At 41.6% G+C, this 13,996-nt stretch overlaps 1 protein-coding gene across 1 annotated transcript in view; it reads right to left on the bottom strand.

Annotated features, from left to right (window-relative positions):
- terfa (telomeric repeat binding factor a) overlaps window positions 1-6,813 on the bottom strand; it is a 38,992-nt gene extending 32,179 nt beyond the window's left edge. The window contains exons 1-3 of the mRNA XM_068049876.1: window positions 6,541-6,813; window positions 4,712-4,789; window positions 4,420-4,532 (exon numbers count right to left, since the gene is read on the bottom strand). Coding sequence (XP_067905977.1) covers window positions 4,420-4,532; window positions 4,712-4,789; window positions 6,541-6,784 — 435 coding nt within the window. The 5' untranslated portion in view covers window positions 6,785-6,813. The remainder of the gene's footprint in view (window positions 1-4,419; window positions 4,533-4,711; window positions 4,790-6,540) is intronic.
- Between the last annotated feature and the right edge of the window lie 7,183 nt (window positions 6,814-13,996).

Genomic DNA, 13,996 nt, shown 5'->3' on the forward strand with positions numbered 1-13,996 from the left:
GTCAGAGCTGCTCATTATTCTGCTATTAGTACTCTCTCTGGATTAATGCTTCGTCTTTCACCACAAGCATTAACACACTCTTTGCCTTTGTCCTAGGACAGTTTTGTTATTTAATCACTCCTGCCCTTTGCCCTATCAAACACCTTCCTCTTTGTTCTCTCCCTCAACCCCCTCCCCTTCACTTGCTTAAAACCCAATTCTCTAACCTTCGCCAGTTCTGATGAAAGGTCACAGACCTGAAACGTTAACTCTGCTCCTCTCTCCACAGATGCTGCCAGACCTGAACATTTCCTGCACATTGTTTTTATTTCAGATTTCCAGCATCTGCAGTATTTTGCGTTTATTTCTACAATATCTCACATTTTCCCTATTAATCTTGGCAACCATTTTAAAAATCAATAAGGCTGAGATGACTATAAGACCAGGCTCCCTAATAAGCATATTGTTTTCTAAAATGTTTTGTAACAAATTTGATAAAATGCAAAAAGACCTAAATAGGTCTTAAATACAAATCTGTTTGAAAAACAATAAGGCACTATATGAATGCAACTACTGCATCAAAGTCTCTCAAAAGCACTTCACAGTGGATGATTTTGGAATGCAGTGATTGGAAAACACAGCAGTCACTCTGCACCGCCAATGCCCCAGACAAGTATGAGATCAATAAGTAAATTTGTTTATTGGTGGTGTAGGTTGAGGAATGAAGGTTAGCGGTAAAACCTGCTCTCATTTGAATTGTTCCATAGACTTCAACAAACAGGTGAAGAATCAGTTTAACGTCTCATCTGAAGGCTGGCATCCATTAAATACTTTGGGATAGTATCACAGCAGCATGGTCTCAGAACAGTGATTCTTAGGTACAAATTCAACTACAGGAGTTAATAGGCTTCTGCAATTACTAGTAAACATGATAAAGGGTTGAATACAGCTAATATACAGAGGCAGTGTGATCGTTAGCCTAATGTAGATGTTGGTCCAAATTTTCTCACAACAAAAAGATCAGCAACATACATAGTAAATTTCACTGTCTAAACAGCAATCTCACCATTAATAACTTATTTTCCTGCATTTCTAATTAGAATATACTAGAGAGCAGCCATATTTTCCAGTGATTCAACTAACACATTCGATGAAAATGTACAAGGAACGATCTGGGGCCAGTATCATCTTAGTCCTTCAAGTTTCAACATTGGGGACCAATATTCTTTGGAACAGCTTTTGCTGCACCCTCCAGTCCAGTTTACTTGTGTAAGCATTCCTGCTGCAGTTTCAAAACAATGAGACTCTTCATAGCAACAGTAAGTGATTAAAAAATGTTATGCAAACCTAAAAGGAATAGTGGTTAGTGCATTTTTCATTGACATCACAACGCAATGGCTTAAGAATCTGTCTTTCAACATGGCTGATCAGCAAACACGCTAGCATGTCATCTAAATACAATCATAGAATGCATTTAGATTAAATAAATGACACCTCTGCCAGGTCATCAGCAGCAATACCTTTGAGCATAAGTGGTGATGGAGTGAAAATTGACAAATACAGGAAAATCGGAAGTGCTGCTGGTTTCAATGGGCGTGGAGCTATAATTACCCTACAAATGCTTTTGGCAGGGTAGTAACAAAAGACCCAGGAAAATATGATGGAGGAAGAGAGAGGTCTAGAGGGTTATAGTGCTGGAGAAAGTTAGAGATAGGGAGGCCATAAAAGGATTTAAACACATACTTCAAACTGGTGGCACAGAGGATGGGAACAAATGCAGCACAAACGAGATCAGGACTTGGTGCAGGATAAGATATGGGTAGCATAGTTTTGGATGCTGAACCTTATGGAGGGTTCAAGGATAGAACAACAACTTGCATTTATATACTGCCTCTCACATAGTACAGCTTCACAGGAGCACTATCAAAGAAAATTTCATACCGAGCCACACAAGATGATATTAGGGCAGATTTACTCGGGCAAAAGTTTGGTCAAAGTGACAAGTTTTAAGGAAGGTCTTAGAGGAGAAAGGGAGAGAGAGGCTGAGAGATTTGGGGAGGGAATTCCAGAACCTAGGGTCCAGACAACTGAAAGCGCAGCTGTTAATGGGGAATAACTAAAATCGGGGATGCTCAAAAGGCCAGAATTAGAGGAATGCAGATATAGGATTGGAGGATATTACAGAGATAGGGACGAAGCCATGGAGAGACTTGAAAACAAGGATGAGAATTTTAAATGGAGGCGTTACTTAGTGGGAAGCCAATGTAGGTCAGTGAGCACAGGGGTGATGGGCGAACAGGACTTGGTGCAAGTGAGGACACGGGCAGCAGAGTTTTGGATGACCTCAAATTTACAGAGGGCAATATGTGGGAGGCTGGCCAGGCTTGTGCTGGAATAATCATGTCTAACGGTAACAAAGACATTAATGAGGATTTCAGCAGATGAGCTGAGGCAGGAACAGAGTTGGGCGACATTATGGAGGTAGAAATAGGCGGTCTTAATGATGATGTGGATATGTGGTTGGAAGCTCATCTCAGGGTCAAATATGACATCAAAGTTGTGAGGATGTTTCAGCCCCAGACAGCTGCCAGGCAGAGGAATGGTGTCCATGGCTATGGAACAGAGTTTGTGGCCAAGATCAAAGACAATGGCTTCAGTTTTCTCAAAACAACAAAAAAAATTCAGTCTTCACCCTTTTCAATAACACTTAATTTGGACCAGCATTGTAATTAGAAGTTCCTATATGATACTGGTTATTCAAACGGTTTCTCCAGGATCCAATTTGTCAACAGCCTCGGGCAACTGAAGTCTACTTTAAAATACAACTTTCGTACTCTCCGTTACTTTTAAAATCTGAAGTGAAACAAAGGAATATCAAGGTGGTGTCAGTTACAAATAATATAACTGCAGCTCAAAGTAGAGTTCAAAGAATCTGTCTGGTTTCCAACAACCCCATTTCCAGTTAGCCACTTCTTTCAGGATAAGGAACAGCTCTGAGAAGTCCTTGTTTTCAGAAGGCATTAATGGGAGAAACCAACAATCCTTTTTTTCCCCTCAAATCTAAGTAAACAGCAAAGAGTATCTAACATCTTTGTGGATTTGACAATTTGACAATTAGTGCACAATTAAGTCTAGAGAAAGGTATTTCTCTGCACTGAGTAATAATGTGACAAAGTACATTCTAGGTATCAACTCAGTTTATTTCTAGATAAGCAGCAAACTGACAAGTGGTCACCAACTACCCAAATTCTATAAAGTATACAAAGTCAGCCTTATTTCTTGGAAAAAAAAAGATTTGTTACCGGTTATAGATATTATAATCTAAATTTAACATGTAAATCACAGAAGAGCCAGGGAGTACAAATTAAAAATATTGGACAGGCTATACTGCTTTCCTGAGGGTAAATGGGCTCAACAAATAAAACTGAGCTCCAGTTTTATATTCTTACTGCATCTTCCATTACCAGAGTGAAGGAACTTGCATTTACATAACGCCTTCTATATCCTCAGGATTTACCAAACAATTTCACAGCCAATTAAGTACTCCTGAATTGTGGCAGCTGTCGGAATGTTGGGAAACACAGCATATAATTTGCACATAGCAAGTAACATAAATAGCAATGCGATAAATGACCAGATTAGATTTTGGTGATATTTGCAGAGATAAATTTTGGCCAGGATATGAGAATTCCTCTACTCTTCTTCAAATAGTGTCACAGGATCTGTTCTGTGCACCTGAAAGGACAGATATAGTCTCAGTTGAACATCTCAACCAAAAGATGGTACCTCTGACAGTGCAGCAGCCCCGCCTTTGTACTGCTCTGAACTGTCAACACAGATTACGAGCTCAAGTCTTGAGTGGGGATTGAACCTACAGCTTTCTGACTCAAGTGTGCCATCATTGAGCAAAGACTCATACATTTATAGATTATGGCTTCTGTAGTTTTAAATGGTTAACATTTTAAAAAAGTAAAACGAAATTAACACATGAAGCACTCAACCTGACTCCATAATGAAAAATAAGAACATTTAGATTTTGGCGGTCAACGAGGTGAAGGGAACTAGGCATTGAAGCAGTCATGCACAAGTATAAAGTAAACTCAGTTGCCAAATATTATATTCTAACTTTGCACCAAAATACCCCAAACAGTATAGTCGTGTTAAGTTCCCCATTTTACATGTACAAAAGACTTACTGGGGAAAATACATAGTACAGGAACAAATGAATAGTGATACTGAAATCACACATGGACATCTATTTATAGTCATGCACAGACTATTTCATTATCATATCAGAGATGACATACAGTTGTGAATTACCTGCAAACAATGAGAAAATACAGGGGCAGGTCAGAAGAGAACAATTGCTCCTGCCATCTTAGATGTTTCAAAAAAAAAAATTAACTTCATTTATTTTAAAATTCTAGGTGGTAAACTAACCTGCTCCACCACAGCTCGTTGAATCTCTTGGAACAAATCCTCACTCAGTGAGAACTCTGTCTTCATCTGACCCAGAATTGTCAAAACAGATTCCAGTGGCATGGCATCACTCTCTAAAAATGAAAATATTTTGCATTTAAATGCACACTGACCACATATAGTTATGTAGAAAAAGTCACAATACTTTTAAACTATTTTAAATGTTTTCATTATAACTTCGAAGTGTGAAGAAAGAAATACCATGGGTGAGCAGATAGTGAGTGCTTCATCTACAGGAATAGCATTTACTTACCAAATTTGGATAGAAATTGTATTGTTAAAAGTTTCTTTCCAATCTCGTCTGTGTCGACGTACGGTCGGTTTAAGACAGCTGTAATTAGGAGGGGAAGAGAAGGAAAACGCAAGAGTTAAATAAAAGCCAGATTCATAATTAGTTTAATACCAGTAATGCTCACTTGAACATGCGTAATAGAAGATCCAGGACAGTTTTTTAAAAATTCATTCATGGGACGTAAACATCACGCAAAGCCAGCATTTGTTGCCCATTCCCAATTGCCCTTAAGGTGGTGAGCCGCCTTCTTGAATGGCAGCAGTTCATCTTATGCAGGTACATCCACAGTGTCGTTAAGAAGGGAGTTCCAGGTTTTTGACCCAGCGACAGTGAAGGAATGGACTATAGTTCCAAATCAAGACGTTGTGTGACTTGGAGCAGAACTTTCAGGTGGTGGTGTTCCCATGTGCCTGCAGCCCTTGTCCTTCTAGGTGGTAAAGGTTGTTGGTTTGGAAGATATTGTCAAAGGAGGCTTGGCAAGTTGCAACAGTGCATCTTGTAGATGGTACACACTGTTGCCACTATGCACTAGTGGTGGAGGGATCTTGAAGGTGGATGGGGTACCAATCAAGCAGGCTGCTCTGTCCTGTATGCTATCAAGCTTCTCTAATGTTGTTGCAGCTGCACTTGTCCAGGTGTGGAGAGTATTCCATTACACCCATAACTTGTGCTTTGTAGATGGTGGACAGGTATTAGACAGTCAGGAGGCGAGTTACTCGCTACAGAATTTCCAGCCTGTGACCTGCCCTTGTAACCACAGTATTTATATGGCTGGTCCAGTTAAGTTCTGGTCAATGGTAGGGATTTCAGTGATGGTAAGGCTGTTGAATGTTTAGGGGAAACTGTTAAGATTCTCTCATGTTGGAGGTGGTCATTGCCTGGCTCTTGTGTGGTGCAAAGGTTACTTGCAGTTCGCTGGGTAGAAATAAAGGGGAGAAAGTGTCTATTGTTCAAAGCATTCTCTAATATTAAAAGGGGAAAAAAACAATTATGTTTGACATTTTAAAGGTGTTAATTTGATGGCAAGCATGGAAATCTCAGATCTCACATGGTGACAGTCCAGCCAGTTCAATGCCTTTACTGATGAGGAAATTCATTGTGGCTTCAATTACCAAGAAAACAAAGTGGGAGACAATTTTTTTCACAAAATATAGTGATTCAATTGGTTTACCTTCTTGCTTTTAGTGGGAGATTCTTGTGACTGTCATTCACGATGGGTTTTCATCTGTCTGTACTAGTTTCACGTTAGAAGATTTTTAAATGTATATGTTCCCAACCTCTTCTGATTTGCTGTTTTATTTTGAGCCAATCAACAGAATGTTACAGGGAAACATTACACAAAGTAAACAAACTCTGAAGTGTTTACTATGTAAAAGGCGTTATACAATTAAAGTAAAATAAAATCAGCATTCTAGAATTGGAACCGTGGAGACTAAAGGTATATGTTTATTTCTAACGGTACCTGGACATTCGTTTATCATGTGGTGAATGGGCTGTTTATGAAGATCGTCGTCATACAATTAACTGGGGTTCCTAACTATACCTATTAGCTTAGACAACTTTACTTCCAAATACTTTATGCGCAAAATTTAAAATGTTCAATGTGCTTATTCTGACACATAGCAGAAATTCACCGGAAAGCGCAGCAGCTTTATCAGCATCTATTAACATATCTTCTTCGATGTTGGCCACCTTCATCGTGCATCCCGAGCATGCTTTGGCTTATTTATAAATAATGAACATGGTCCTAATCTTTAATCCATAATCGACAACTCAATCTCTCCTCTCACCCGTTATCACATTCAGAATGGCGCAGAACTCCTCGTACTCCCCGGCTCGGAACGCTTTGAGCGCGCAGAACATGTTAAACTCCAACGTCCAACCGTTCGCCACTCGTTCGGGGTCCGGAACATCTGCTTCAGCCCCACCACCTACTTGGCTCTTCGCGCATATAGACGCCAATCCCGGTCCCATTTGCCGCGAACCCCCAAGCTGCGCCTCCAAATCCCCTGCCAACACCTCACGCCCCGCCATTCCTCACACACAACAGACCGGAAGTAGCGCCTTCCCCAAGGAAGTCAACTGCCTCACTGCCCATGATGCTTTGGAGCGATAGGCGGGATGCTGCGTCGCCAGGTTGTGAAGATGGCAAGTTCAAACATCAAAATAACCTGAGGAATAGACTTTGTCAAAACAATCTACCAGCTCCATCTCATTTGTAAAGAATCATCTACATTTTAAATTAGCACTTTTATATTATTACTTAAAACAATATTATAATTGTTATACGATACCACGATGTTATAGATAATGGGTAAGAAATGGTCCAATGATATAATGCAATATTATATAACGTAACAAAATACATAATTACTTAGTTCACTGGTATAGTGCATAACAAACAAAAATGAGAACCAAAGCTTCTAGGTGCATAAAACATCCTTTCGGGATCTGTTCTGCTTTAATCTATAACATTTCTGCATGAGATAGTTTCTTTTAATTCTATTTTTATATTCGTTTGTGGGGATGTGGGCATCGCTGGCTAGGCCCGCATTTATTGCCCATCCCTAATTGCCCTTGAGAAGGTGGTGGTGAGATGCCTTCCTGCAGTCCATGTGAGGTAGGTACACCCACAGTGCTGTTAGGAAGGGAGTTCCAGGATTTTGACCCAGTGACAGTGAAGGAATGGCAATATTGTTCCAAGTCAGTATGGTGTGTGGCTTGGAGGGGAACTTGCAGGTGGTGATGTTCCCATGTATTTGCTGCCCTTGTCCTTCTTGTTGGTAGAGGTCGTGGGTTTGGAAGGTGCTGAATAAGGAGCCTGGGTGCGTTGCTGCAGTACATCGTGATAAGACAAAGTATTTGGACAGAGGGAGTGTTAATGGCAGAATAATGAACAGTTCTGTCTGAAAGTAAAAACATTCTTTGCCATTTCCAGCACCTCCAGCGTGATGCTACAACCAAACACATCTCCCTCTCCCCTCCCGTCAGCATTCCGAAGGGTTCGTTCCCTCCACCCCTGACAACTCATCCCCTTTGCACAGCACCTTACCATGCAATCACAGGAGGTGTAACACCTGCCCTTTTACTTCCTCTCCTCACCATCCAAGGCCCTAATCACTCCTTCCAGGTGAAGTAGTGATTTATTTGTACTTCCTTCAATTTAGTGGGGGGCGCAGTGGTTAGCACCACAACCTCACAGCTACAGTGACCTGGGTTCGGTTCTGGGTACTGCCTGTGCGTGGGTTTCCACCGGGTGCTCCGGTTTCCTCCCACAGCCAAAGACTTGCACGTTGATAGGTAAATTGGCCATAGTGTAGGTGGGTGGTAGGAGAATTGAGGGAAGGTGGGGATGTATTAGGGAATATGGGATTAATGTACGATTAGCATAAATGGGTGGTTGATGGTCAGCACAGACTTGGTGGGCTGAATGGCCTGTTTCAGTGCTGTATCTCTCTAGTATACGCTATTCACTTATCACAATGCAGTCTCCTCTACACTGGAGAGACCAAATGCAGATCGGGTGACCGCTTTGCAGACCTCCTCTGCTCAATCTGCAAGCATAACCCCGAGCTTCCAATTACATGCCATTTTAATTTACCACCTTGCTTTCACGTCCACATTTCTGTCCTGGGCCTGCTGCAGTGTTCCAGTGAACCTCAGCACAAGCTTGAGGAACAGCACCTTATCTTCTGATTAGGCATTCTACAGCCCTCTGGTCTTGACAAGGAGTTAAACAACTTCAGATCATGACTGCCATTTTGATCTTTTTTTTAACCATATACCAGTCTTAAACTTGTTTTTCATGTTTTTGCTTTCAGACAGAGCTGTTCATTACTATACCATGAACACTCTCTGGACAAGTGTTTTGTCTTTTATATAGCTATTACTACTGCCTTTGCCTTTTGATCCATGACATATACCTTCTCTTTTGTTCTTCTTCCACCCCTCCCCTACCCCCCCCCCCCCACTCCCCCAGCCTTCACTTGCTCAAAGCCAATTACATTTCTAACCTTTGCCAGTTCTAATGAAAGGTCACAGATCTGAAATGTTAACTCTGTTTCTCTCTCCACAGATGCTTCCAGATCTGCTCTGTATTTTCAGCACTTTGTTTTTATTTCAAATTTCTAGTATCCACAGTATTTTGTTTTTTTAATATCTCAGCAGCTGTAGAGAGAAAGAGAGAGAGAAACAGAGTTAATGTTTCAGGTCGATTACTTTTTTTTTCAGAACTATCAGAGTATTTCTGGCATTTTCTGTTTGTTTTTCAGAATTCCAGCATCTGAGGTATTTTGCTTTTGTGTTGGTGCATATAATGTCTTTTGTGAGCCAACCAGCATTGTATTACTGTCAGAAAGAAAGGAGTATTTTTCCTTCCATGTTAGCCTTTGATACAAAGGGATCAGAGTATGAGAGTCAAGAAGTCTTACTGCAGCTGTACAGGGCATTGGTGAGGCCGTACCTGGAGTACAGTGTTCAGTTTTGGTTTCCATACCTAAGTAAGAGAGTGCCCGAGAGGGTGTGCAACAAAGGTTCACCAGACCGGTTCCTGGGATGAGGGGATTGTCCTTTGGGGAGAGAGTGAGTAGACTTGACCTATATTCCCTAGTGGTTAGAAGAATAATCAAATCATATAAAATTCTTCAGGGGCTTGGGACAGGGAAGATGCTGAGAAAATTTTTCTCTTGGCTGGGGAATATAAAACATGGGGTCTGCCATTTGGAACTCAGATAAAGAGAAATTTCTTCATTCAAAGGTTTGTGAATCTTTGGAATTCTTTACTCCAGAGAACTGTGGATGCTCAGTCGTCGAGTATACTCAAGACAGAGGTCATCAGATTTAGGGTACTGAAGGAATTAAGGAATATGGGGATAGTGTGGGACGGTGGAGTTGAGGAAGCAGATTAGCTGTGATTTTAGAGAATGGCAGAGCAGGCCTGAAGGGAGAAAAGGCCTACTCCAGTTCCTATTTCTTATGTTCTCTGCAAAAGATGATATGACACTCCATTACCATTTTATGTAAAATAAAAAGGAAAAAGCTGTAAATCTGAAGCAAGAACTGCAGTAATGCCAACCCCACCATCTCGTAAATCAAAAAGACAAACTCGTAAAAATCAAAAGTATAAAAATTGCATTGCTATTTTCTACAATCATAAACCAATATAGATTGACAGTTTATAAACCATTTTTAAAAGAACCCGTTTGGTGTCAAAGATACTGTTGATAACTCATTCTCTGCACTCCTGCAATTCTGGTCTCTTATGCTTCCCCAATTTTCATCGTACCACCATTAGCAGTTGTGCTTTCAGCTGTCTAGGTCCTGAACTCTGGAATTCTCCTGTTCATCTTTGACTCAGAAGGTTGTGGGTTCAAACCCCACTGCAGAGATTTGAGCATATAAACCAGGCTGACACTCTAGTGCAGTACTGAAGGAGTGCTGCAATGTCGCAGGTGAGATGTTAAATCGAGGCCCCATTAAACTTCATGGGTGAATGTCATCACCTCCTATAGACATATCTTTTGTTTCTTTACATATCCCATTACCACTCCCTTTAGCCTTGCATCATCAACCCTTTTGTCATTTAATCTCTCCTGCCTTCCACCCTATCATAGACCTTCCATTTTGTTCTTTACCCCCTGCTCCCCCCACCCAACATTTTACTTACTTAAAACCTATTGCATCTCTAACTTTTTCCAGTTCTGATGAAAGGTCAATGACCTAAAATGTTAACTCTGTTTCTCTCTTCGCATATGCTGCCAGACGTGCTGAGTCTTTCCAGCATTTTCTCTTTTTATTTCATATTTCCAGCATCTGCAGTATTTTTCTTTGGTGGAGTGTATTTTATCCTGTGTTATGGCCTCCTTACCCACCACTGATGTTGCGATGTTTGTGTAGAGTAGGAAAGACTTTCATTCGCAGCCAAATATGTGCTTTGGAAGTGTCATCGCTGTAGTAATGCAGGAAATGCTCCAACCAATTTGCATATAGCTAGGTTCTGAAAACAGTAATGTGATAATGACCAGATAATCTGTTTAAGTGATAACAATTGAGGAATAATTACTGGCAAAGACACCAGGAAGAGGTCTCTTGCCCTTCAAAATAGTGTCATACGCTCTTTTAGGTCCACCTGACAGGGCAGATGGGGCCTCGTTTTAACATCTCATACAAAAGATGACACCTCTGCTAGCGCTGCACTCCCTTGGGACTGCACTGGAACGTCAGTCTGGTCTTTGTGTTCAAGTCCCTGAACACCTAAATTGATTACCTCTAAACTCAAGCCACATTTATGCAACTTGGATACCTAAATCCCTTAGCTCCTCTACAGTTCAATAAATAAAATTCTGATTTCTTGAATCCAAACTGGATGACTTCACATGTCTCCATAGTGAACTCCATCTGTCACAATTTTCCCACTCTCTTAATGTGTCCTTTTGTAACTACTTGCTCCCATCTACACAACTTACTGTGCCCTCTAACTGAGTGTCATCTGCAAACTTGGATATAACAACAACTAGTATTTATATAGCGCCTTTAACAAAATAAAATGTCCCAAGATGCTTTACAGGAGTCAAAGTTGGAAATAAGCCACCGAAGGAGATTTTATGGCAGATAACCAAAAGCTTGGTCAAAGAGGCAAGTTTTATGGAGCATCTTAAAGAAGGAAAGAAAGATGGAGAGGTTTAAGAAGGGATTTCCCATTTCTTAGGGCTTTGGCAGCTGAAGGCACAGCCACCAATAGTGAAGCGATTAAAATTGGGGATGCTGAGGAGGCCATAATTAGAGCAGTGCACATATCTCAGAGGGTTGTGGAGCTAGAGAAAATTGCAGTGGTGAAACCATGGAGGGACTTGAAAACAAAGATGAGAATTTTTAAATCATGCTTAACCGGGGAGCCAATGAAGATCAGCACATACAGTCATACAGTACAGAAACAGGCCCTTTGGCCCATCGTGTCTGTGCCAGCCATCAAACACCTAACTATTCCAGTCCCATTTTCCAGCACTTGGCCAGTAGCCTTGTATGCTATGGTGTTTCAAGTGCTCATCTAAATACTTCTTAAATGTTTTGATGGTTCCTGCCTCTACCACCACTTCAGGCAGTGTATTCCAGATTCCAACCACCCTCTGGGTGAAAATTTTTCCTCAAATCCCCTCTAATCCACCTGCTCCTTACCTTAAATCTATGCCCCTCATTAATGATCCCTCCGCTAAGGGAAAAAGTTTCTTCCTATCTAACCTGTCAATGCCCCTCATAATTTTGTATACCTATCATGTCCCCCTCATCCTTCTCTGTTCTAAGGAAAACAACCCTAGCCTTTTCAGCCTTTCTTCATAGCTGAAATGCTCCAGCCCAGGCAACATCCTGGTGAATCTCCTCTGCATCCTCTCCAGTGCAATCACGTCCTTCCTATAGTGTGGTGACCAGAACTGTACACAGTACACCAGCTGTGGCCTAACTAGTGTTTTATACAGATCCATCATAACCTCCCTGCTCTTATATTCTATGCCTCAGCTAATAAAGGCAAGTATCCCATATGCCTTCCTAACCACCTTATCTACCTGGGCTGCTGCCTTCGGTGATCTATGGTCAAGTACACCAAGGTCCCTCTGACACTGTACTTCCTAGGGTGCTACCATCCATTGTATATTCCCTTGCCTTGTTAGTTCTCCCAAAATGCATCACCTCACACTTCTCAGGATTAAATTCCATTTGCCAATGCTCTGCCCATCTATATCATCCTGTAATCTAAGGCTTTCCTCCTCACTATTTACGACACCACCAATTTTCGTGTCATCTGCGAACTTACTGATCATACCTCCTATATTCATGTCTAAATCATTAATGTACACTACAAACACCAAGGGTCCCAGCACCGATCCCTGCGGTACACCACTGGTCACAGGCTTCCACTCGCAAAAACAACCCTCGACCATTACCCTCTGTTTCCTGCCACCAAGCCAATTTTGGATCCAGTTTGCCAAATTGCCCTAGATCCCATGGGCTATTACCTTCTTAACCAACCTCCCATGTGGGACCTTATCAAAAGCCTTACTGAAGTCCATGTAGACTACATCAACTGCTTTACCCTCATCTACACATCTAGTCACCGCCTCGAAAAAGTCAATCAAGTTTGTTAGACACGATCTCCTCCTGACAAAGCCATGCTGACTATCCCTGATTAATTTCTGCCTCTCCAAGCGGAGATTAATCCTGACCCTCAGAGTTTTTTCAATTATTTTCCCAACCACCAACTACTTACATGCCAAACAGCATAAGCAGCATGCGATAAACAGATCAAAGTGATCCCACAACCAACAGATCAGATCTAAGCTCTGCAGCCCTGCCACATCCAGTCGTGAATGGTGGTGGACAATTAAACAATTAACTGGTGGAGGTAGCCCCACAAATATCCCCATCCTCAATGATGGGGGAGCCCAGTACATAAGTACAACAGATAAGGCTGAAGCATTTGCATCCATCTTCAGCCAGAAGTGCTGACTGGATGATCTATCTCGGCCTCCTCCTGAAGTCCCCAGCATCACAGATGCCAATTCGAATCACTCTACATGATTTCAAGAAACGACTGAAGGCACTAGATACTGCAAATGCTATGGGCCCTGACAACATTCTGGCAATAGTACTGAAGACCTGTGCTCCAGAACTTGCAGCGCCCCGAGCCAAGCTGTTCCTGTACAACTGCAACACTGACATCTACCCAGCAATGTGGAAAATTGTCCAGGTATGTCCTGCACACAAAAAGCAGGACAAATCCAAACTGGCCAATTACTGCCCCATCAGTCTACTCTCGATCATCAGTAAAGTGTTGGAAGGTGTCGTCGACAGTTCTACCAAGCGGCACTTCCTTAGCAATAACCTGCTCAGTGGCGCTCAGTTTGGGTTCCGCCAGTGACAATCTAAGTTCTTTTTGCCCTCAGTCTGGTTTAGTAAATATACCGAGTCGAATGTGTAGGTAAAATCAATTACTTTATTTGCGCAGTCGCCGGCGGACTTACTCTGAGAACAGCGGCACTGACTCCACTGGAGTCTGTCAGGTCCACCAGAGTAAGTGTTGGTCCGTGATACAGATACTACTGTTTATATATTAAGATTCATGCTATACCTCCTTGTTTAACCAATCAGTGCAGTACAATTCAACTTCAACCATGCGATAACGTGCAGTACATCTGTTATTGAGGTTAACAATACCCTCCATTCTGAATACATACTTGTTACTGATATAATATT

Source organism: Heterodontus francisci, chromosome 17 (assembly GCF_036365525.1).
Source record: "Heterodontus francisci isolate sHetFra1 chromosome 17, sHetFra1.hap1, whole genome shotgun sequence".
Taxonomy (NCBI): Eukaryota; Metazoa; Chordata; class Chondrichthyes; order Heterodontiformes; family Heterodontidae; genus Heterodontus; species Heterodontus francisci.